General features: G+C 35.5%; 1 protein-coding gene across 1 annotated transcript in view; it reads left to right on the forward strand.

The window, feature by feature from the left end:
* ADAMTS19 (ADAM metallopeptidase with thrombospondin type 1 motif 19) overlaps positions 1–27,336 on the forward strand; it is a 223,565-nt gene that overhangs the window by 156,395 nt on the left and 39,834 nt on the right. The window contains exons 15-18 of the mRNA XM_069492515.1: positions 1,765–1,885; positions 8,072–8,152; positions 22,859–23,016; positions 26,959–27,112. Coding sequence (XP_069348616.1) covers positions 1,765–1,885; positions 8,072–8,152; positions 22,859–23,016; positions 26,959–27,112 — 514 coding nt within the window. The remainder of the gene's footprint in view (positions 1–1,764; positions 1,886–8,071; positions 8,153–22,858; positions 23,017–26,958; positions 27,113–27,336) is intronic.

Here is a 27,336-nt window from a genome sequence, read left to right on the forward strand (position 1 = left end):
ATAGAATTCCAGACTTGGCGATTAAAAACAGGCAGCTTACTGCAGTGACCCAGTTTGGCTCTGTGAAGTTTCTGTGAATGAAAAGGATAAGGAAGGCCCGACCCTGTCTGATCGTGTGGCCTGTCCGTCCCCCACGTGCCAGTGCCACCACCAGCGAAGCGGCATGCCTTTTCAGAGTCATTTCTCCTCCGCTTTTGTATTTATGTGGGCATGCTTTGATACATGCAGATACTTAAAACTACCAATTATACAATACAAAATCTTTTTTATTTTAAAAAATGTGATTATTGAACTCTAGTATATATGTCTATGCCTAACATTTGCTTTAGGTTTACAGACCTTGTAATATTCAAATTACAGGGTTAGAAAAATACTGAGACACTACTAAATACCAATCTAGTCAGTCATGGAACTACTGTTTATTGTACTCTTGCAACTTATCAAGAAACGATCTGGGTACCAGGGATAGAGCCATAAAGTCACTTTTATCATCTCAAAATCACGCTAAGCTCTACTGTAAATTTTTTCTCATTTGTACATGAAGGAGAAATTTTTTCTCAACCCAAGACTTCCAAGTCTGGCTCCTGCTTGATGGCCGGTCACATACTTGGTTGTGTTTTGAGCATTTCCTGTGGTGGCCATTTCTTTCATCTAGAGACATCCTCTTTATTTCTCTCGGAGTAAGCTTTGACTTGCTGATCAGAGTTCTCAGCTAAACTGTGTACCTCTGGACTCTGGCAGCCTCCTGGACAACAGGAAGGGAGCTGCAGTATGCAGTTTTAATGTGGCTTTTCCTCTCCCAGGGTGCTCGTCCTGCAGCCGTGCCTTACGGGCTGGCTGCCTCCCCACTCCAGCACCAACAACGGCAATCACAAAGACCCTGTTTTCGTTTCTGCTTTGCTTAATAGTTTTAAAATTTCCTCTGAAATAATGGGAACTTTTTATAAATGGATGTATCATTGTATCATTGGTCTCTTTTTCAAATCCTTCCTGATGAGGAGAAATTGCATAATCCTAGTGTTTATTTCTGATAATATTGACATACAAATTCTGCCCTTTGAGTATGTACAACTTTGAAAACTATGATCTTTCTTGACCATCGATGGGAAGCAAACATTATTTACAAGAAAAGAGGTAATTGATTCGGTCTAGAAGATTCCTATTAAGAAAATTCTTCTGGGAGCATATAAAAATTAATTCCCCAGCTGTTCATATTTTCTTGTAGCAGCCATGGGCTCTTACTCACATTCATGTGCTGGGTGCCAAAGAAGATGGAAATAGAATAAACTGAAGTTTATTCTTGAACTGTAATAAAAATAAACATCTATATTCAGTTTTCCACAAAGTTGATATTTAATATTTACTTTTAAAAGCGAAGCCATCCATATAGTGAAGTATATCTGCTCTGTGTTGAGTAGAATGGATTAAATTAATCATATTATATTTAATAGAAATATGATCTCCTTTGGGATTTGAGTAAATTGCATTTTTCTCAATAATATTTTTTCCAAATTACTTTAAAATACCATTTAATACTTACCATAAGAAAAATACTCATTGCTATCTTGCTATTTGGTCATTTTACAGATTATATTGTTTGACATGAGCTTGCTGTATTAGTTTGTACCAGAGAATATAACAGTTTCCAAGTCTGTCAATTAAACATTTATGGTTTATAGGGACTAGGTTTGTCCTGAATCAGTAATAGAAAAAAAGAAAAAAAAAATCTTCAATTTATTATGTGCTGTCATTCTCTTGTTTCAGAAAGTTGGCTGTGATGGTTTATTAGGGTCTCTTGCCAGGGAAGATCATTGTGGTGTATGCAATGGCAATGGAAAATCATGCAAAATCATTAAAGGAGATTTTAATCACACCAGAGGAGCAGGTAATTTTTCTTTATTTTTTCAGAATTATTGATTTCTACAGTCTTAGGGATTAATAACAGAGATTATTCGAAATAGACTTAGAGATCACAGTTCTGATTCTATGGAAGACTTTTGCAAATGGGCATTGAGTGATTTTTTGTGATGACATACAATGAGCCAGAACTTCTAACAAGCCCATTTCCCAATGATGACAATATGAAGTCATCTGTTGTACATTTAATCAGTGAGAGTAGCAAGGGAGTAATCTAATTTGCGTTGACTAATGTTATCTACAGACCTCATTCTCCAATGCAAAGCTTGATGTCTAATAGAAAATAATGATTTGTAACAGTCTGAAGCAGCCATTGAGAATATTAGTCTCCAGATTTTCAACTTTCCATTTTCTTTATTTTTTTCTTCATGTTTTTGCTAAATTTTCGGGGAATATATTTTTGGAAACAGGGTCTATAACAGTGTAGCATAAAAGAAACCATAAGAGAGGGAGTCAGAAAATGTGGGATAATGTTCCAAATATATTAATAGCAGGGTTCATCCTCTCTTATTCTGTTTTCTCATCTATAAACACTTATACTCAGGGAATATTATGTTACTATGACTATGAATGATCTATGTAGTGTGAATTTTAAAGTATTTTACTATAAAAAGTGATATTATCTATACTAATATATAATGAGCCACATGTATGTTTTATACTCAGGTTCTTAAACTTACTGGGAGGAAGCAAACATTTTCTGGGTTTATATTAGTCTCTTACCTGGAAATGTATCTGTTGTATTATCTTAATATTTATAGCTCTATTTTCATTACTGATATGCTTATATTACACACATCAACATTTTCCTATTAAATTATTTTAAACTCAAAAAGGAACACCAAAAAACCTAAGACTAAAATATGTATTATTTTTAATACAAAGAACAGGACATTTATGTTTGAATAATCTAGAAAACTGAGTTCACTCTAGATAAAAGAGTCCCTTCAGAAATGAAAATTGAACACAGCCTTCCAACGATTGAATGTAACCTTTTGCTTGGCCCAAACAGAATACAAAGATAAGTGAGCACAAAGATCCTGAAGCCTAAAAATAACTAAGGCCCAGGCTAAGCTGCAGATCAAAATCTCAATCTCCAAAGCAGTGAAAAAGGTGATAGGCTCCCCAAGTCAAAAATCTGCCAGCACTCGTGTAGAAAAAACATATTTAGCAGAAATAGGTTCTCAGACTTTCAACAGAGAAATGTAATTATAATAAGCTTTTCCACTTGATTATGATGGGAGAAGTTTCTGTAGTGCAGAAGCTCAAATAAAATCTGAAAAACTGAAGGAATTTGAAGATTCTAGAATTTTTTTTCATAGTTAAAAGATTTTTTTCCTAGGTAAAGATTCTAGAATATTGTTTCATGATTATTTAAAATGCATGGAAACAATTCTCAGTATGAAGAAGACTGATGCACATTTAGCACTGATGCCTGTATTTAAAAGTAATGATACTTCATGTACTCACTAAGTGTAGAAAACAGAAACACTATGAAAAAAAATCAGTGACACTTTTCATTCTGACTAGTCATGTGAATACATTTTTCCTAGATTTCTACTTCAAACTCCCTTTGGTTTTATTCCACTTTAATTTCTACTTTTGATCGTTTGTTTGCTCACTATGGGTAGGTTATATTAACAGCATCTGCTATTTGGAAAATGTCTGAGATGCCAAAGATACTAGAAATGTCAAAGACTAATAACGTCACTGTTGGTTTCTATGTTACTTTCATATTGCTCACAGGGAAGAAATCAGAATTCCTAACTTGGACCTTAAGGGCCTATATAGCGTTGTCCCTGTCTGTCTCTCCAGCCTCATCTCGCACCGTGGTTCCCTTCCTTCCCTAAGTTCTTCAGGTGCTCAGCCTGCCCATGATCCCCCTCCTTACCAGCCCTGCCTCCCACCGTTACTCCCCTCCCTGCTGCCCCTGCATCTTGCATTTCCAAATGTGTTTTTTTCACCTTCCTCTTGGCTTTGCCGGTGCATTCCTAGGCATCACTTAGATCTCATTTCAAATGTCACTTCTTTAGTGAAGTGATGCCTGAGTGACCTCTGCTTCCTGTCACTAATGACTACTTTAGTGGCTGATGCCTGCTATATTTGTATCTATACAGTGTAGCTCTAATCATATTTGTAATTTCGCATTCATTTGTTTTTCCTTCCCTTAAGGTCTCATGAGACCTTAAGCTTAATGAAGAAAAATATCATGCTATTTTTGTTTCATACCATATTTACAATTATCACCATAGGGTGTGAGCCATTAATATTTGCTCATTTAATTAATAATGAAACATTACATTGTTCAGAACTTTAAATTTTAAACAATCTTCGTGAATCCTTAATTCTATTACGGGCTCCTTCTACTTGTGACTTTACAAATGTTGTATTCATTTCTCTTGAGACCATTTTATCCCTATAGTTTATGGACTTCCTAGAATTTCTTGAAGGACTTGCAGCCTTACGTGTCCAGTTGGCCACACACACAGTATATACTGTATGAGTAACACATGTGCGGAGAAACGAGGGTGTTTTCAGTCCCTGTGCTCTATTTAGGGTTTGCTAAATCATTTTTGTTGGACCTAGAAAATAAACTTAAGTGAATTATTTCTTAGTGCTTTATCATGTCTTTCACTGTAACTTGCCTAGCCAAGTGATACTTTTTAAAGAAAGGAGAGGTAAATTGTGTATTTGGCCAGTTGCAAAACTGTATAGTTATCAGTATATACTAAGAAGAAAATAGGAGAAAATGCGCTATTCGTAGTACAAGCATATGAAGACACCATGCTGTGCACGGAGGACATGCTCTGGACATGCTCTGTGCACGGAGTTCTTCTTTGGTTGGCTGGTTGCCACAGCAGTGGGAGAGTTATAAGGTCCATGACTATATTCTAGTTTAAGAAATAGAAGCAGCAGGTCATAGCAGGAAGTGAATAGTGGAATAGACGGGTCTGAGTTCAAAGCCTAGGTCAACTAATTACTGTTGAAAAGTGTATATTTTCTTTCTTTATTTTCTCATCTATTAAATGAGAAATGTAATGTCGGCCTTGGATATTATCATTATGGCTCAAAGTGATAATTTATGTAAAGTAACTACAATAGTGATTAGCTCATAGCAGTTCAAAATATGGCATTTATCACTTCGTTATTACTACCATGAAGATGATGATTGCTATTGGCATTTTAAGATGGCTGATTAAGAATTTGGATCTCTGATTATACAATTCGATGTTACTGTATGCAAAGCAAACTGTCCAAAATGAGGATCACATTTACGACATTGACATCACTGGCTTCTTGTTCTGATTTCTAAACCAGGCAATCACGGGACAGATTCACTTCTTAAGAAATGTACATTCTCTATGGTGCCCAATGGCTTATTTACTGAAAGATATCTAACCCTCATCATTGCTTTTCTCTCTTCATATGTCTTTCCTTAAAATATTTTTGCTTCTCTTTCTTCTTTAAAATCAGTCTATCTCATCTTCCCCTAAGCCATTCCAACTCAATAATAGAGAATTGCTCTAACTATAGCCATAAACTTAGATATAACGATTGCTCTAATGTACAACATCCCTCTGACTGTGCTGTTAAACAGGAGTTTACACAGACCACCTCTGCTTTGTTCTGTCTACTCTTCATCTTTAACATGCTGAAATTTAACATCTCCAAACACTTTGTTACTAAATTTATTTGCTCAGAGATTAGCAGTCACCTCTTGACTGTGACATCCAGTGGATTCTCATTAGTCACCTTTCTCTTTGATGTACAGCTTTTGACACAGTCGACCAGCAACTTTTTTTTGAGATATTCTCGTCCACAAGATCCCACTACTCAAATCAGACTGGATCTTCTCCTTCTCGTGATTGTTTCTTCTCTGTCTTATTTCCTGATTTATCTTCAATCTCTTTGTTTAAAACTGTGTCACCAAGGTTGTGTTCTTGACTTCTCTCTCAATTTTGTCCACTGACTTCGGTTTAAATTACAGCTTCTGCAAGGGTGCCTGCAAAGGGACATCAGTGGCCAGCCCTTTCTCTCGAGTTCCAGATGTTCCAGAACTCTCACTTGATGCTTCCACTAATGTGTTGTACCCTTTAGTTAGATACAAATTGCAAAGCTAAACTTTTCAAATCATTACCAAAACTAGATGATTCCGTTCTTGGCTTCCATGTTCCTGTAAATGATGGCCCCATCTCACATTAGTAATAATAAAGCATTGTGTTCAACGTGTATTTCCCCACTTGCTATTAATTACCAATTCAGAAATTTTTATTTTCACAGTGCTTTCTTCATTGTCCACCTTAGCCTTTACCACTCCTGCGTTTCAACCTCAGCCTCCTCACATTGTTATCCACAGCGCCTTCGCCGTTTGTCCTGCATGTGGCTGTTAGACAGAGCCTCTCCACTGGCATCGAATTGCCAGTCCTTGCTAGAGAATGTTCAGTGGCTTCAAATTGATAAATTCATTCACCTGCGTATTCATTTCAGCTCTCTTTAATAGCCTCACCTTCGTACATCTTCTCAATTCATCAGAATCATTTTATTCAAGTGCAACTAAAAATACCATGTATCTCTTACTGTTCTTTACATGCGTGAACTCATCCTTTTCCTATATATCTGAATTCTACATATTCTCTAAAGATAGTTCATCTATTTACTTCTTTGTGAAGCTTTTTAAAAATGTAACATGAATTGTTCTTTCCTCTAAATCATAGTGATTCTGGCTGATGCTGGTATTTCTCAAATGTGAGTGAATATGTCACCATTTAACAGAAAAAAAAAAACCCATCTCTCTGAGTAAAAATAACAGTGGACCTTTGAGTGACCAGAGAAATAGGTGGCTTAAACAACCTTGGCTTATATTCTTTAGCAGGGAATTAATCTTATCATTTTGCATATTAGCATTTTATCATAATTTTTGCAGTTTTATTTAGCTCTTATTTATATAAGGCATTTATGCCTTGTCTAGAGCAGAGATCATCTTACCTTACTTACTCTGTGTACAAATAGCCAGTAAGCATTTGTTTCTGTTTTCATTGTTACCTATTTTTCCCATGTAACAGAGTGATAGTGCTTTTATGTTTGGTGTTACTGAAAATGGTTTGGTGTTACTGAACATGTGGTATTCAATGGCTGGTGATTTAAGCAGGGTTATCGAATGGAAATTATGATTCTAAAAACACATGCCTCCAATTCCAGTCGCAGCCCCCAGGTGGGGTATATGCTGCAAATAACTAAACACTTTCAGGAACTTGAATAATTAATAAATAGGAGACAATTCTGGAATTAGCTCTTATACCTTTCCTAAAGCTTTAAAATTAGACTTTTATCACAGACATAGATCTGCACAGAAATACTAAGTAGAATATTAAGTATTATTTTAATATACCTTAAAAACATAACTATTCAGCCAAAAATAGGCATCTATCACTATTCTGCCCTAAGTGGAATCTTGATTTCTGAGTTTTTCTCACATTCTTCTTATCCCACTTTATCTTATCATTTTATTTCGTGTCAAGCATTACATCCCTAACCTCTGCTGAAAAAGCTTTCCTGAGAAGCACCTTGCATTTCTGTCTTGCGTCCAGCTGACTGACACCTCAGAGGTGACAGTTCATTGCTTGGTGTGTCCTTATACTTGTCTCCAGCCCGTTTCAAACCTGCTTGTTACTCTCCTCTAGGGAATGCTTGGTCTCTCTGTGCTACTCGTAGCCACTCCGGGGACCGGGTCCAGGCCAGCTGTGTTCTCTCCAGCTGTGTGTTCTTTCTCTCTACACTTTCTCACTGAAAGGGGTTCCCAGAGCAAAATCTGAGGTCGTTTTCTCTGTTCCAAGATCCACTGTGTTTCTGACCAGGCTGTTCCGTTGGGCTTTTTCTCTCCTCACTATTCATAAGGTATCAGCGACAGTGAGCTTTTTGTACGTGAAACACAATTGCCTGCCTGTCCTTAATGGCGCTATAGGCTCAACATCTTTCCAGGAAATTTCTCGACTTGAAATCATGACAGCTTTTATACATAAAAACTTTTCTTTACATAGGCATCAAAACATCACGGCAAGAACAAAAACCAAAAGGGGGGAAAAAGGCAAGTCAATTAAGAAAAGAGATTTTATAAGATCTCAGGATTTATTTCATGTTTTATTGACTCTCACAGGTTACGTAGAAGTGCTGGTGATACCTGCTGGAGCACGAAGAATCAGAGTTGTGGAGGAAAAGCCAGCACACAGCTATTTAGGTAACCTGCGTCACAGACACAGAGCAGACCCCGTGCGAGCCCGGCTCCCCGCCCTGAGAGGTCTATGGTGACCAGGAAGTCAGTCTGTTTCTAGTTTCATGCTTGAACTTCCCAGGAAGCACCTCTTGTCATTATCAAGTAGGAATTTCTTTCTTTCTCTCCCAGGGACTTCCCAGGAGCAAAAGCAATCTGGTTGTCTGTATGTGTCTGAGGGGTATAAATTGCTTTCACATGTGAGTTAATGATAAGAAAAAGAAAAACTCATTGAATGGTTTGGGTATGTTTTATTTCGTATTATATCCATATGTAATATATTTCATAGATGTATTTATTTTGCATATTACACATACATACATATACACATCTTCATATTAATTGCATGTATACATGCATATATGTGTATATATCCATAGTGTTTATTTTAGAATTAGGAAAACGGTTGGATTCAAAAAAATGTTTTCTACATTTTAAAAGGACTTGATCTTTAAGTGAAAAAAGATTCTCTCTCCGCCGGGCGAGGTGGCTCACGCCTGTAATCCTAGCACTCTGGGAGGCCGAGGTGGGTGGATAGCTCGAGGTCAGGAGTTCGAGACCAGCCTGAGCAAGAGCGAGACCCCGTCTCTACTAAAAATAGAAAGAAATTATATGGCCAACTAAAATATATATAGAAAAAATTAGCCGGGCATGGTGGCGCATGCCTGTAGTCCCAGCTACTCGAGAGGCTGAGGCAGTAGGATCGCTTAAGCCCAGGAGTTTGAGGTTGCTGTGAGCTAGGCTGACGCCACGGTACTCACTCTAGCCCGGGCAACAGAGTGAGACTCTGTCTCAAAAAAAAAAAAAAAAAAGATTCTCTCTCATGCTCCAGGGGAAAACTGACCTACTGAAGAGAGTATTTTTAAGTATTGCTTGTGAAAAGGAACATATATATAGTTATTTTAATATTTAGATTAATAACTTTTGAATATATGAAAGAAAATACTCATTTGTCAATTACACTTATGTATTAAAGTTTCAATCTAATTAAGTCATGTGAAGTGGATTTTTATAGTCATGGCATCCACAGATAGAGAGATCTAATATGATTAGGTCATGTAGAAGACTAAATAATTTTCCAGAATTATAACATTGTATTTATATTATCTTTTAAAAAGCTCTCAAGGCCTTTATTTTCTTAACAAAAATAATGTCCTCATTATTCTTTCTCAAATAAGCAATAATGTCCCAATAGGGAAATCCTTTGTACATGGAAAACAACCCATCTTACAAGATTGTTTCTATTCTGCAATATCAAAAATATGTGATCTCCACTCAAATTGATTTTTTTTTTCCTTTAGAGTTTGCTTGGGTTGTAGGAAAATTTGAGGGTAGGGACAGTAAAAGAAATTCCTTATCACTCATCAGTTTGTTCTTACCAATATATATCTATGATCTATTTTTACCTACTATGGCTTTTAAATACACTTTAAGTGCAAGTACATCATCCATGATTTGCAAATTCAGGTTAAATTCCTTATATGCACTTTTTGGAGACACAGGGCATCATCTATAGGATTTCATACATTCATTCAGTAGCAGGTAATTGGCTATTATACTTGGGTGTAGGTTTTCTTTTTTCCAAGCTGGAAAGGAACATAGATGCTGCAAATGGAATTTTCACAATTTTACAAAGTTCTAAATTATAATATGAGTTTTAGTAACCTGGCATGTAGTAAAACAAACCATCTAATTTACTAACGGGCATTTCTGTGCTGTCTCCCATTCCTTGCCTCCCAGTCTCTTCAACCAATCCAGTCTTGTTTCTTGTCTCCTTGTACAGAGTAACTGCCCTTTTCAAGGTCAGCAAATGCCCTGCATGTTGACAAATTCAATGTTATTTGACCTGTAAACGACCTTTAAAACTGTGACCTCTCCTTAATCACTTTCTTCCTTTGGCTTTTAAGACTGTGCGTTCCTCTCCCTCACCAGAGTCCCCTCACCAGCCTCTTTTATTGAGCCCTCAGCCTCTTCACAGTTCCTGAATGTTTTCAGGCTGTAGGGGTCAGGCCTGGGCCCTGCTATCTTGTCTGCTGTACTCTCTCCCTCAGGAATCACATTTAACTCTATTGCTTTACATGTTTATTTGATGTAAATTATCAAGCATCTCATAGGCACCTCAGAAATAGTAAGTCCAAAATCAAAAGTCTAAATCAAAAATTTGATTTTTACCCCATGCTGAAACATGTTCTTACCTTAATTTTTCCCATTGCAATACAATGAATGTCTCTGTATTAGTGCCCTATGGCTGCTATAACAATTACTGAAAACTTGGTTACTTAAAACAACAGAAATTTATTCTCTCATAGTTCTGGAGGGCAGAAGTCCAAAATCAGTTTCACCGGACCAAAAATCAAAGTATCTTCCATGCAGCAATATCTCTGTAGACTCCAGGGAAACATCCATTCCCTGTCTCTTCCAGCTCTGGTGGCTGCCAGCATTTCTTTGCTTGTGGCCTCATCACTCCAATATCTGCCTTATGGTCTCATTGTCATCTCTTTTTCTTCTGTGTTCAAGTCTCCCTCTTCTTCCCTCTTAGAAGGATACATCTAATTGCATTTAGGGCCCACCTGGATTATCCAGGATAATCTTCCCATTAAGATCTTTAATATCTGCAAAGCCTTTTTTTTAATGTGCCATAGAAGGTAGCTATCTTAGTTCCTTCAGGCTGCTATGAAAATACCGTGGATCGGGCAGCTTATAAACAACAGAATTTATTTCTCATGGTTCTGGAGCCTGGGAAGTCCAAGATCAAAGTGCTAACAGATTCTGTGCCTGGTAAGGGTCTCTTTCCTAATTCCTTGTTTGGCAACTTTTCACTGTGTCCTCCCACGGTATAAAGGGCTAGTTAGTTCTCTGGGGTCTCCTTTATAAGGGCACTAATCCCTCATGACCAAATCACCTCTCAAAAGGCTCCACCTTCTATTAATAACAACATTACCTTGGGGGTTAAAATTTCGATATTCAGCCCATGTCAGTAGCATTCATAGGTTCCAGGGATAGGACTTAGATATTTATTTTTTCCCCCATTAACACATTTTCATTGCAGTAAAATACATATAACATAAAATTTACCATCTTAACTGTTTTAAGTGTAAAGTTTAACAGGTTCAGTGGAATTGAGTACATTCACATCTCAGTGACACCTTCTGAAGAAATACAAAAATCCATCAGAACATTCACATGGAATATCAAGTGCCCCTGCATAGTCAAACCAATCATGAAAAAGAAGGAAAAGATGGAGCACTCATACTTCTAATTTCAAAACTTACTACAAAGCTACAGTAATCAAAACAGTATGGTACCCACCTAAAAACAGACATATACGTCAGTGGAATAGACTAGAAAGCCCAGAAACCAACCCTTACATTTATGATTAAATGATTCTCAGCAAGGGTACCAAGACTATTCAGTGGAGAAAGGACAGTATTTTTATCCAACGGTGCTGGGAAAACTAAATATCTATATACAGAAAAATGAAATTGTACACTTACCTAACACCATATATAAAAATTTACCAGGTCTAGGACTTTTCTTTTGATTTTTGATTATTGATTAAATCCCCTCACCAGTTATAGGTCTATATAGGACTTCTGTTTCTTCATGATTTATTCTTGGTAGGTTTTGTATTTCTGGGAGTTTGTCCATTTTATTTAGTTTATTCAATTTGTTGTCGTACAGTTGTTTATAGTACCCGATAGTGCTTTTTAATTCTATAGCATTTCTGTAATGTCCCGACTTTCATTTCTGATTTTGGTAATTTAAGTCTTCTCTTTTTTTTTTCCCTTAGTCAGTCTAGCTAAAGATTTGTCATTTTTGTTAATTTCTTCTAAGAACCATCTTTTGGTTTTGTTGATTTTTCCCTATTCTGTTTTTCTCTCTGTTCTAATCTTGATTACTTTCTTCCTTCTGTTACTTTTGGATTCAGTTTGTTTTTCTTTTTCCAGTTCCTTCAGTTCTAAAGTTAGATTGTTAATTTGAAGTCTTTCCTTTTTTCTTTCTTTTTATTTAGAGACAAGGCCTCATATTGTTACCCAGGCTAGAGTTCAGCGGCATCATCATAAGTAGCTGGGGCTACAAACATGCACAATCATACAACCATGACTGGCTAATTTTTTAATTTTATTTTTCATAGAGATGGAGTCGTTGCTGTGTTGCTCAGGCTGGTTTTGAACCCCTGGCCTCAAGCAATCCTACCACCTTGGCCTCCCAAAGTGCTGGGATTACAGGTGTGAGCCACTGTGCCCTGCCATTTTCTTCTTTTTTAATGTAAGAGTTTATAGTTATACATGTCCCCCTTAGAGCTATTTTTTTCTGTTTACCATAAGTTTTGGTATATTCAGTTTTCATTTTCATTTGTTTCCAGATACGTTTTAATTTCTCTTGTGATTTTTTTTTCATTGATTCATTGGTTCTTTAAGAGTGTGTTGTTTAATTTCCATAAATTTGTGAAATTTCCAGTTTTTCTTCTGTTACTGATTTCTAACTTCATCGCTTTGTGGTCAGAGAGGAATTTTGTATGATATCTATCTTTTAGGAACACGGATGGATTGGGGGGTGGTCATTAGTCAGCCTACCACACTCACTACTGTCTATCTAGAAGTTTATGTCAAAACTGAGAGTGCTCCTTGATCTTTCACTTTCTTTGCCTCTTTAATATGATATATCAGCAAATCCCACCAGCTATTACTTTCTTTCCATATACAGTGTGACCTCCAGCAAGCCACTCGCTATTACATTATCTTGCTTTATTTCATTTATAGCACTTCTCCTTGCCTGAATGTTTTGTTTGTTTACATGTTTGCATTTACATTGTCAGTCTCCACTGTTAATTCTTGAAGGCATTTTGTTCAGTGCTTTGCCTACAATAACTAAAACAGAATGTGGCACACAAGAAATTAGAGATTTTTTGAGTGCATTTTTTAAAGAAAAGAGGCCCACACTTGCTTAATGATTAATATAGTCCAGTGAATTACATATACCCATTAAATAAATCTGCACAGCAACCCTATGAAGTGGGTACTACTGATTTCCTAATTTTTTAAAATCAGGGAATAGAGGAACAAAGACTAAATTTTTTGTCCAGCGTCACACATTTAAAAATCTATGATACTAAATATGCACCCAAAGAGTCTGGCCATAGCATCTAGATTCTTAGACAATGAACCATGCTGCTGCTTTTTAATTTTTCCTTTTTTAAAGGAAAGTGTTGCCTTCCATGCAACACTTATGATTTTAAGGTAAATGTCATATTTGAACACATTTTCCTTAAACTTCCCTCACTTAACCTCTTTTTCCCCCTTTTTAAACTAATGTGATTGACTTATTGTATAGACCTAACTCAGAAGGGCAAAAATTGTGAAGTGACTGTTTTCTTCTCTAATTGCTGGTTCCAATTCTGCGAAATCTCATCTTCTTTTTCTGCTACAGACCTCTAAACATAAGTCCTCAATCACTCTTTGTTAATAAAAGACCATTCATTTTAATGTTTGAATCACATATCTGTCTCAAGTGTCTGGCCCTAATTATTGTCAGTTCTCCTGATGCTTAGCTTTGAGCCTAAGTTAACAGGGTCTTTGCCTAGTATAAAGAAACAGGATCTATTTTCCTAAACAGCCTGAATGCTTCTCTGGAGATTAAATCAGTGCTGAAAATGCTAATGTGTCACCATGTTTATTCAAGAGACAACAGTTTCCTCATTTGCTGACTCAGAAAACATACTTACCCTGATGAATTAGTGGAAAGGTGCAAGAATGAAGGCAAAGTAACCAGTTGCATAAACCAGTCAAGAAAATAGGCATGGGAAAAATTCAGTGGCTTCCAGAGATATTAAAGAAGTTGAACTGTTGAAACTTGTTGAAAAATGGACGTGAGTGTTGATAAGGATAAAGATTCCAGGATGACTTCTAGGTTTCTGGCAAGTGGTAGTGCTATTTACCGACATAGGACACATGGACGAGGGGAAAGTTGGGAGAAAAAAATAAATGGCACCGTATTAAAATCCTAGATTTCAAGCCCAAAGCCCTGGCAAATGAATACATATCATAAATCACATTTTCTAAAGGCTCCTTTGGGCATAGGAAGTCATTGGAAATCTTCATCTGAAATGGCTTTAGCAAAAAACAAAGGAAAATAGAACCTCGGCAAACTGATCATTCCTAAACAAATTGTCTACATCAAACTATGTATTCTGTTATAGAGGCATTTAATCATCTCCCAATGCAGTTTTTCTTTTTCATTACTCTCTTTGAACTGTATTCTTATAATAAATTATTATCTGCTATGCTGAAGATTATGGCATTATTATTTTGTTAATAATTTATCAAAAAGCCTAACATGGAGACTACTTCAGATAAACCTGTGTTATATTTTTACAAAATCATTATAGTTTGTGATTTTTAAAAATCTCCAGAAGAGCCAGGCATGGTGGCATGCACCTGGAATCCTAGCTACTAGGAAGGCTGAGGCAGGAAGATCACTTGAGCCTAGGAGTTCCAAGCAGCAGTGAGCTATGATCGTGACAGAACAAAAGCTCTTCTCTAAAAAAAAAAAAAGCAAAAAACAAACCAAAAAAACCTCTCAAAAAAGGTCATATGAGTCAATTTACCTTCCATGCAGTTTTACATGCAGGCAATGTGGACAAATCTCTTACTGACAACAAATTAAATGGAGCAAAATACAAAAGAAAAAAAATTTCACAATTTACCTCTTATTTTAGTCACTTTGGGCTACTATAACAAAGTACCAAAGATTGGGTGGCTTATAAACAAAAGAAATTTATATTTCACAGTTCTGGAAGCTGGAAGCCCAAGATCAGGGTGCCAGCATTGTTGAGTGCTGGTGAAGGCCCCCTTCTGGGTTGCAGACTGCCAACGTCTGGCTGTGTCCTCACGTGGCAGAGAGAGAGGAAGCAAGCTCTCTCGGGACCCCTATAAGAACACTAATCCCATTCATAAGGATTTCACTCTCATGACCTCATCTAATCCTAATTACCTCCCAAAGATCCCACCTCATAATACCATCACATTGGGGGGTAGGGTTTCAAAATATGGATTTTGGGGGGACACAGGCATTCAGTCTATAATACCTCTGAACTGGAAAGAAAGTAAGGAATCTTTAGATGCCAAAAACAAAGTGGAAGCAGGAAGCCAGAATATTAGGCTGTCTCTGAAGACCCTCTTATGCTTAATCCTGGTAACCAAGCTTGGACTTGGAGAGTCACGGGGTTCTGTGGACAGAAAACAAAGCCTGAGGCCTTTACCAACTGGGAACTCTAACAGGAGACCCTGAATAAAGCAAGAACTCCAGAGGACTGCGGGCTCGGTTCCGAGGAGAGAAAGATAGATGTGCATCTGTGCCACAAACGGAACAAGAAAGAAAATGTGTCTATGTTAACTTTAGTATTAGGTGGAAATAAAAACTCAATTTCCCTAAGTATTTGCAAGGCAAAGCAAACCGTCACATGGATTTGCAGCACCAGTTTACCCTGACTGTGAAGTCCCAGATCCTCAAGACATTTATTTCAACGTGGTCACCAAAGTGGCTGCACATGCAAATGCAAATCCTTTTGGAAGGAATGCAGCTTCAAATCAGGCCTCAAAAAACGTCTATAAAGTTCAACAAATATAATTTAATAATAAAATTCAGAAAATACAAAAGGAAATAGACATGAACAAAATATAGTAAAAACAAAAAAGAGCCTATAAATCTGTGTCATATACAGAGAATATAAAAATAATTATGGTTAAAATGTTTAAACATGCAAAAGAGGGATCTAATAGTAAGAATGAAGAATATGACTATAATTGAATAGACACATTATTTTAAAGAACAAAATATAATTTTGAGAAATGTAATTTAAAATAATCAATTGAAACTAAGATAGAAGAAAATAAAAGAAAGATACAGCAAGTAGGAAAAAAGAACACAAAATGAGATGACATAAATAAAGCAAAAGATATCAACAATTTTAATAAATACTTAGAGACTAAAATCTGTAGTTAAAAGATAAAAATTGTCAGATTGAATTTTGAAAATAATTCAGATATATGATGTTCAAAAGAGACATATATAAAAATAAGATTCACAAATACTGAACATTGAAGAATAGAGAACTCTTCCAGAAAAATACAAACCAAAAAACTAATGATAATAATAATAATGTCAGTCAGAATTCACAGGAAAGCAACGCACATTGCTTGAGGCTTTTTTTTAAAAGCCACAAAATAATTATAAAAGCATTCATTGGAAAGGTATTAAAATTTTAAAATTATATGAACCCAGGAATATAGCTTCAAAGCTATAAAGCAAAACATGGCAAAGAAAAATTGACAAATTCATCATCATAGTGAGAAATAAACACACAGTTATGGGTTCAACTGACTTCAACCAAAGTGTTGAAGTAATGAATGGGAAAAATGATATTCTAAACAAGTGGTGCGGAAACAACTACATATTTATACAGAACACAAAAAATGAACCTTGGCTCCTCCCTCACATCATGCACAGAAATTACCACAAAACGAATTAGAGAGCTAAACAAAAACGCTAAGACTCTAAAACATCTAGAAAAAACATAAGAAAAAATGTTCATTACCTTGTGTTAACCCATGATTCTTTACTACTTTTCAAAATTACTAATCCTAAAAAAAAGATATATTGGATTTAATTAATAGTAAATCTATTTCTCCTTAAAAGACACCATTGAGAAAATAAAAATGAAAACCATAGTTTCAGAGAAACATTTGCAATAAACTTATATACTTATATAGAATATATGCAAATGTAATTTTCCTGAATAATATGTACAAATAAATATCCTTAGCTGATTAGAAACAATAAAATGAACATATTTACATTTATTATCCACCTTAAGAAAAATAACTTTTTTTGTATGTTAGAAGAAACCTGTGCCCCTCCTTTTCTATGTTATAGTATATTTTGTATAAGATTGGTAGTATTTTTGCTTAGATGTTTGAATATTAAAGTTTTCTTTGTGGGAAAGTTTTAAATCCCAACTTAGTTTCATTTTTATATATATATATATATATATATATATATGTATATGTGGCAATTCAGATGTTCTTGTTCTTGTGTCAGTTTTGGTACTTGATGTCTTCAAGAAATTAATCTATTTCACTTGTCAAATCTATAGGCTTAAAATTATTTATAATATTTCCTTATTACATCATAATGTCTGTAAAAACAATATTATATCTGTTATTTCTATATTATTAATTTGTGTCTATTTTTCTTAATCAGACAAACTAGACTTCTATCATTCATATAATCTTTTGAGTTAACCAAGTTCTGGTATTGTGGGTTGCCTCTATTGTTATTTTCTGTTTAATTGATTTCTGCCCTTTACTGTTTTCTTTTTTCTATTCACTTTGGGTTTAAATTGCTCTTTTTTCCTACCATTTTAAGGGAAAACTTAGATCATAGATTTGAGTTCTTTTTTCTTTGCTAGTGTGACAATTTAAAGCTGTAAAATTCTAAGCACTGCCTTAGTTGCATTCCAGTTGTATTTTTGGTTAAAAATATTTTCATGTTACCATTGTGATTTCTACTTTGATCCATGTGTTACTTATAAATGGTTTAATTTCCAAATATTTTAAATTTTTTATAGCTATTTTGTTATTGATTTCTAGTTTAAATCTGTTGTGGTACAAGAATATACTGAGTGTAATTTTAATTGAGGCTTGTTGTATGGCTCATGGCCTATATTGGCTAATGATCCATTTATACTTGAAAAAATTTGTATTCTATAATATCTGGCTGTAATCTTCCCTAAATATCAATGAGGTTTATTTGGTTCAAGTCTTCTATATTCTTACTGATATTTCTCTTGTTCTATCAATTAAGGATAGAGAAGTATTGAAATCTCTGACGAAAATTATGGATTTTTCTATATGTCTCCTTTCAATTATGTCAATTTTTGCTTCACGTTTTGATGTTGCATCACACATAATGACATACAAATTTTATATGTCATTTTAAATTTTAAAATTAAATTAATTTAAGTGACATTTTTTGAAATGTCTTCTTTTATCTCTGGAAATATTCATTGCCCTGAAGTCTGTGCTGCCCAGTATTAATATAGCCATCTTTTTTATGATCAGTGTTGCATGCGACATCTTTTTGCATCCTTTTACTTTAACCTATGTATTTTCAAAGCACATTTTTGTAAATTGAATATACGAGATCTTTTGTTTTTTTTAGCCCGACAATCTTTCAACCAATGCCCTTAGTCGATTTAAACATAATATAATTATAATTATATTGAATTTGTTTTCTATTTCATCTCTTCTTTATTCCTTTTTTTCTCTTTTTCAGACTTCTGGTGGATTGAGTATGTTTTTTAGTATTCCATTCTTATTTTTACTTGCTTATTAGCTATAGCTCTTGTTTTATATTTTTGATCGTTGCTCTAGCATTTATAATGTGCATTTTAACTTATTAGTCTCATTACAAATTATATTATACCACTTTACATATAATGTGAGCTCCTTAAAACAGCATAGTTCCCTTTTTCCCTCCTTGCTATTATGCATTTTATTCCACATCTCATATATTTTTTACTTATGCTTTAAAAACAAAAAATACATGTTAATCATTTAGCTTTAGTGAATTATACTATCAGTTTTAATAACAATAAATATTTTATCTTTTTACATTCACCAGTACCCAATATTCCTCTTTCTTTCATTTAAATACACGTTTCCATCTCAAACCATTTTATTTCAGCCTGAAGAACATCTAACATTTTTTGTCAAGCAAAATTTCACAAATTTTCTTTGTCTGAAAATAAATTTATTTTGCCTTTTTGTCTGAAGGATATTTTCTTTGGATATAGAATTCTAAATTTCGGTTTGGTTTTATTTTATTTTATTTTATTTTCATCTCTCTAAATGTGATATTTCATTATCTTCTGGCTTGTAGTAGTTCTAATGGTATATCCAGTGCATTCTTAAATCTTTTTAACCCTGTATATAATATGCCTTTTTCTCTCTAGACATTATAAACATTGTTATCACTATCATTAGGTTTCAGCAGTTTGATTATAATGTACATTGTATAGTTAGTTCTGTCATCTCTATTATTCCTGGATCTCATTTTATTGACTGTTTTTTTTTCCCCCTTATTATGATAGATCACAATTTCTGACTTCTTCCCATACCTAGTACTTTTTGGTTCAGCTACATTTCTTGAGATTTTTTATAAGCTTTGTTAAGGTAAATCTAAAGTAGCCTTTGCTCGAGGACTAGGTTAGCCTTATTTCTTATGTGTAGCCTTTCTGAGTTCTCCACTAAAGATTGTGTGTTCAGTAAGATCTCGATACTCTGACTGCATAGAACTCATGATGTCTTCCATCCGTATGTGGGCTGCAGGTGTTGTACAATTTAGAGGTCCCAGGTAGTTGCTCTTTTTTCTGTTCTGAGGAGTCATGCCTACTTATTTGCCATTTAGCGTTTGGCCACAGGCTTAAAGGAACCCTTTTGCAGATTTTTGGAGTTCTATCTCTGTGTAGCTCATTCTTCTCCAACACACCCCAAGACGGATTCCAGCTGCTTTAGCCAATTTGAACTCCATTCTCTGTGTCCTCTTCTCACTGGAGCCCTCATCATCCGTCCTCTGTGTGGATGCTACCTCTCAGCGGGGGGTCTGGTATTAATAAATATCTTCAGGCAAAAAGCCAAGCAATTTCAGAGCTCATAGCATTTATTCTCCTCTTAGGGATCACAGTTTTCTGTTGTATGTTATCCAGTGTTTGAGAACAGTTGTTTTATACATTGTCTAGTCTTCTATTTGCTTATGGTACAAAAGCTAGTACAGTTTCAGTTATTCAGTCATGGCCAGAAACAGGATTTCTAAAAGGACATTTTTCAAATTAATTAAATAAAAATGAAAACCAAGAAATACCACATAACCAAGTGCTGATTCTTCATGTGAGGCTGCTATTAAACTAATGAATTGTGTGGATTTGAAGGTACGTGCACGCACCATTTTCCGGGGAATGCTGAAGGTCAGAAATACCAATTGAGTCTAAATTTCATACTCTAGCAACCCCTATGAGGACTTTTAATGCATTTTTATTTGATATTTTCAGGAAGTATTTCTTTATCATTGTGTCCTGAAAATGTTTTGAAATACAGGGGAAAAAATGGGATTGTACTGACCACAGTAAAAATGTAGGCCAAAAAGATTCCTCAAAATATTTAGTAGATGTTAGGGGAATACAAGGAAATATTTTACCTTTTAGGCAAAATTATTAATTATTATTTTATCAGTTTAGCATTGTCTAAAGTATATCCATTTGCAACTAATAAGCAAGTGAAAAAAATCTTCAAGTTTAATAGAAATAAGACATCTTTTATAAATATAATAGATTATTGAAAACTTAACTTTTGATATTTCTTCTCAACCAATGTTTTATTGATAGTTTTTACCATCTCTATATTTGTCATCATAACCCATCTGTTTTCTCATCCTAGAACCCTAGCATCATACTTGACACTTCCTTTCACCCAGGACAATCAAATCATCACCATGTTTATCAATTTTACTCCTAATACATCTTAACAATGTTCTCTACTACCTTAACACATTAACTGTCATGTGAATTGTATTTAACTCACGCTAGTTTTGAGCCCAGGGCCTCATGAAGTGTATATAACTCACACATCTCTTCACCTTGGAAGCCTCAAGAACTATTTTTCAAGCTGCATATAACTCATGCACAGAAAACAGTAAAAAATAACAAATTTTTCATTAAATTAGAAAGGATCGGTTCAGTTTCATAGTTTTTATTCTATTTTCATAATAAAATACCATGGCCCCAAGGAAAAAAAATTTTTTTCTAGTGTAGCAGTCAGTGTGTTCATCCAGGCCACCATTGCTTTCAGGTGGGCTGCAACGTTAGCCTCGTGTCCTGTCTAACTTCACCCTGCAACAGTCCATTTTCACGTATTATTTTTGAAAATATCTTAAGTTTTACCTTTCCTTCCTTAGGAAATCCCTCAAAATACTAACAAACCCTGGAACGTCTGGCTGTTCCTCATCTCTCCGGCCTCTTCTCTTCCTGGTCTGCTTCAGCGAGTGGGCTTGGTGCACACTGGTCTCCTGACCCGCCCGGGCGGCGGTGCCCCTGCGGCCTTTCCCACCTGCGCTGCCTCCGGCTCGCAGGCTCTTTACCCCCAGCGACCCTCCCCAGGGGCGGCAGCCCTCAGACACTGTCCCTCCCGCCCCGCCTGGGCCACGGGGTGTAATCAGCCAGCCGTGAAGCTTGTGGAATGTCTGGTTCTCCAGGCAGAACATGATTCCATGAGGCCAGAGAACATATCCGTTGTTCATTTTGGGATTTCCAGAACTTTGAGTATTATTTGAGTTATAGCTGATACTTGATAATTTATTATTCTATCATGATTAAATGTTATATGAGAAAAAGTTTCTTCCAAGGACGGGTTCAGAAATGGTGGACCCACCATTGGGTCACTTTGTCACTGCTACGGGAGCATGAATTGAAGCAACCTTTATGAAAATCAGTTCAAAACAGTTTTTCAAAATCTTAAATATTTATTTGCCTCCGTAATTCCAAATCTGGATCTTTATTCAAGGGAAATCCTCAGATATACACATAGTGTACAGTATGTTTAAGCATTATTTATATTATTTTGTATTATTTATAATATTATATATCATATTATATTATCACTAATAATTTAAAAACTTGGAAATCCTCAAACATCCAATAAATGGAGATTAGCTTCAATAATAATTAGCAAGATTTTTCAGCTTACGTTATCAAAGTACTTTCATATAATCTTGACATAAAAGCTTTCAGTGAATCTTTACGTACCTGTCTTTTGGGAAGAGAATAAAGTTGTATGGGGAATTCTAAAGGTTTAAATTTTTTAAAAAGGAGGAAAATAAAAAGAAATCTTTAAAATGATAACCATAACATTTCACTTCTATGTCATGAGTCTTATATAAATAATAGTGATCAGCTCAACAAAGAAAGAAAAAATATGTAAACAAAGTTATTCTGTAAAATCCCATACAAATGGTGGCTGTTTATGGCTAAGAAGTAGTATTTATCTTCCATTCTTATTAACAGCTAATCACAAAGAGGAGATGTTAAAAGGTCCTGAGTCTGTTTTAAAACCAATGTATTATCTTTGAATTGTTTTGTAATGCATATAACTCTGCCACTTAACCTGTTAGTTAACATGCTATTTAATGACCCTTCTTTAGTGACATACTTTTCCGGATGGGCACAGGCGACACAGAGTACGGATGAGATGTGGTGCCTGTATTCACGGTGCTCGTATGGTCATTGGGTAGACTAGGCAGACACATACAGCCGTAACATAATAATGTGTTTAGGAGTAAATGACTATAAGGAGTACAGATATCAAGTGTCCAAGGAAGTTTCAGGAAGCAAAGATAAATGTGGCTGTGTAGTTGTGGATAGCTTCAGGACAAAAGGAGAACTCGTGGAATTTGCCATGATTGTGAACATTTCCTGAAAAGATACGCCTCGAGTTTTACACCAGAGAATGCTGCCCCGTCAGTTTATAAATGAATGGAATGCTTTTAACTGAGCAGTATGAAAGGATGTTGACCAACGATGCTGATTTATAATACTCCTTATATTTTTCAATCTCTTTATAGCTCTCCGGGATGCTGGCAAACAGTCTATTAATAGTGACTGGAAGATTGAACACTCTGGAGCCTTCAGTTTAGCCGGAACTACTGTCCACTATGTCAGACGCGGCCTCTGGGAGAAAATCTCCGCCAAAGGCCCCACCACGGCCCCTCTACACCTCCTGGTAGGCGGGGACGGATTGGGAACACTGCGCAACCCACTTCCCGTGGCGAACGACATTCCAGCTGCACCTTTTCTAATCTTGTTTCCAAACTTGAATTGGAAATTTAAATGATAGACATTTAAAATTATTTAAGAAATTGGTTTTCAAGGTTTTTTAAACATATGTTTTAAATCATGATGTCTAATAACAGGAATTATTACAAGAGGAACAAGGGGTTTTAGAGAATTCACAGACTCAAAGTACAGATGTATTAGGCATCCTAAGAACCCCTTTTTTCTAAAAGCATACATTTACTAACCAGAGTGATATCTATAAAAAGAGTACTATGAAATGACCATTGTCTGAATTTGCATAGAAATCCTTTGATAAAATGTTATTTTGCTTGGGGGAAATAATTTGATAAATATGTCTAATAATGCTCCCAATTACCTTATTATATTTTCTTACTAGATTAATGGATTCCTATAAAGAATTATGAAAATTTGAATATTTGGGATGATGAGTTTCTGTACCAAGTCGTAAAAGATTAGGTATGAGTTGTATAGAGTTTGGAGGGAAAGAATCAGGACGATGGGACTCTGTCTAGGCTGGTAGCAGGTCCACGTGTCCCTTTTGACCTTGACCATGGCAGTTAATGTTGCTGTCACAGGACCCAGGGGACTGAATACACAGCTGGGGTGAGTTTTCCATCCTAGTGGCAAGAAGTCTAAAATTCAAACACTTCAGCACCTCCGTAAGTCCACACATAAAACAACTCTAAAACACGATTGATTGTTTATTTGGGGCATGGTATGCCACATTATTTAATATCATCACACAATTTAAGCTGAATTTGTCTTCAGAATTGAAGACATGTGTTTTGCTAGTCTAGGAGCCAGAGGTTCACATCACATATTGGCCCATTTGCTTCTCCTACTGTAATGTGTTTGCAGATTACCTTGGGTTCTTGTTAAAATGCACATTCTGATTCTTTTGGTTTGGGGTGGGGTCTGAAATCTGTGTTTCTAACCAGCTCTCACATGGTGCTACTGCTATTGGTCCACAAACCACAATTTTAATTATAAAGTTTTACATAACTGCAATTGATATGCTTTACCAACAAGAATAAAGGGAGCAAGGTGAGTGTTGTGTGTATCTGCTGTCTCAAACCTTAATGATATCCACCATTCATTGGGCACTAAGTATCAGGCCCTGTCCAAAAGTGCTTTACCTCATTACAGCATTTAATCCTCACAATAATCATGTGTAATACATATTATTATCACTCCATTTTATAGATTAAAATGGACTAAGTATGAGAAAGTCAATCAATGTGTCCAGTGTTGTCCAATAAATTATTAGCTGTGAATAAACCAGGTGTTATTCATTCCTCTTGCTACCTCTCTGATAGAAAGCTTAGATCCAAGTTCATTGTACCAAACAGCCTTGGATCATAAACATACATACACTATGGATAATTACTTTGTGCATCTCACCAAAAGTCCTTTGGATCCTATTATTCAATTTCAACTGGAAATGCCACTCTATGCTTTATGCCATCTAGGGAGAGAAAAATGACTGAACAAACACTACATGAACCACATCTGGCTCATTTCATGATTGAGTCACTTATAATAACAGCATTATCATCAGCAATATATTTTTAATGATTGTGTTACAAAAAATGCCATCATGGTGTCTGCCTTATATATTAGTAAGTATAACCTACTTTTTAAAAAATGGAACAAGACCTGGGCTTTTTTACTGAGCTTCTAATTCAAAAATCTTAAAACAGTAAATGTGAGACTATGGTGTTGGGCACAGGGAGTTTCCTTGCTGCAGAATCCTTAATCTAACTGGTAATTACCAAGGTTTTTCCTGGAAGCATGAAGCATAATTAAAGTCGGTGAACTATGTCGAAAAGAAGGCATCTGTGTGACCTGGATTTACTCAGTAATCCAAGGGAAACTGTACTTCTACGATGTTTTCTTTAATGACTATTACAGCCGAAAGCTGGTACTGCGTTTTGAAAGGCAACACCTTCCGCGGCCCTGCTGCAGCCTGTGCCCCTCGGCCGTAGCAGTCACACTTTCCTTTGTGCAGAGAACACTGCCAAATTCAAATGGTTTAAGGAAAAGCTAACAGTTTTGTAGCCAATGTCTCTATTTTAAGTAGTTTTAGATATTCAAGGACAATCTAAAGTTCTGTCAATGAAAAGGTAGTTTATTAGGAAAAATAGGCACATTTTTACATAACTAAATAAGTTGGCAAATAGATGTTATGTATATGTTCATTTTATCAATTTAAAAACTATGTAGTAGTCTGGTTATAACCGTAAACAAAGTATGTCATTTTTTAAAAACTCATTTAAACTCTCTTCCTTTAAACTCATTAAGCTGAAAGTCACTTATAATTGGCAACATCAAATGAGATATTTAAGCCAAAATAAGCACTGTGATGTATTTAGAATCAGTACTCAGAATGTTATGCCTCTGTGAACTTAAAGAACTTAAAAACTATAGTTTTTTTTATAAAGGCAACACACTAGTTCCCCAATCCATGCATCAAAATATATCTTAGAAGTTCTGTTGATATGTTGAACAAAATCTTGAAAAAAATAAAGAAAATATAATAGAAATGCTCAGACACTTAACCTGGAGCCCATTTAAATTTTATTTCATGTAGTGTTAACTCTGGATTACCTATCATTACAATTACCTAGATACAGGTTACATATTAAGAAAGTTCCTTAATAATTTAGTAAAATTTAAAAATTTAGGTATATATGTTTTTTTGTATCACGTGGTATTATATAGATTCTTTCCATAGATCCTCAGATCCATAGAGGTGATATATTTCAGGGAATAGTTTGATATATTTTCTGAAAATAGACTTGTAAAGAGACATATATTCTCATTCACTCTTTTTTTCGTACATATGTACATGTATGCATAAGTGGCCATGATGATCCAGTTCTGATCGTGGCACTGGGTACTAGCAGAGAACAAAACAGACGTGGTTCCTGCTTATACTTCAGTTCAGCGTAGCCCATGGTTCAGTAATTCCCATATATCCTTTATGTTTTATTGGACTATTTGCATAGATGTATGTAACTGTACAGTTATTAAATTAATATTTCCTAAAATTTCATTTTAACACAAATTTATTTTCAAAGTAAATAATCTTGACTACAAATGGAAAGTCAGCAACCTTGCCAAAATTAAAAGTTAACTATAAGCATACATGGTATGAAATTCCTATCGCCACTTAGCTTAGAAGTTCGCTGTCCTTACACAGTGGAATGATCCCCTAAGTCTTCCATTCTCTTCCTCTGTTGACTCAGGGGCTTCCTGTCCATCTTTTCTTTTTATGTGAGTGGAAAGTCTACATTTGATATTACATCGTGGGTGGTTTGTGTACATTAGATAGGACACATATTCTTGCTGCCACTCATCCCCACCCACCACTAAAGTTATTTTATACACGTACCAGGCATTGGGAGACTGTCTAGTCCATTAGACTGAAAGAACATGATTTGTTATCCCTGACTTCATTCAGATGAGCTTTTCTTCATGATGTCTTTAGCGCAGAGGTAAGTATGCAGCTCTAATATTTTCAAAAGCATGACAATGTCAACATTAGCCAGCGATGTCACGTCATGCCTGCAGTCCCAGCTACTTGGGAGGCTGCGGCAGGAAGATTGCTTGAGCCCAGGAGTTCCAGGTTCTGTGAGCTGTGCTTGCACTGCCGTGCTCTGCACTGCAGCCTGGGCGGCACAGTGAAACCTTGTTTCTAAAAAACAAAAAAAAAAAAGAGAGAGAGAAGTGTATTTTAACAACAACCAAATCTCACAAGCACACTGTGCAATAAGTATTTTAAATTCTTAGTATCCTTAGTTTAATACTTCACACTGAATGTACTCTGGTTTGATCCATCTGCCTTGATCATTTTTATATGCTATAGGTACTCCTGTTTCAGGATCAGAATTATGGTCTTCACTATGAGTACACTATCCCATCAGACCCCGTTCCAGAGAACCAGAGCTCGAAAGCACCTGAGCCCCTCTTCATGTGGACACACACTGGCTGGGAAGACTGCGATGCCACGTGCGGAGGAGGTGAAGGATTTTTAAATATTTATCTTTCCAAAACATCAGCTGTTTTCTGATTAAGCATTGATAATTAAGACAGATCCCAAATTCCTAATCTGCAATGGATCTAAAAGTTTGGAAACTGAAACTTTAGTATGACATGTTTCATAGCTAAACACCTGAACTACTTTGTGGCTAAATCTGACTTGAACTGGAAAAAAAAAAAAAAAAACATTTAGAGTTCTTACGTA

This window comes from Eulemur rufifrons, chromosome 17, assembly GCF_041146395.1.
Source record: "Eulemur rufifrons isolate Redbay chromosome 17, OSU_ERuf_1, whole genome shotgun sequence".
NCBI lineage: Eukaryota > Metazoa > Chordata > Mammalia > Primates > Lemuridae > Eulemur > Eulemur rufifrons.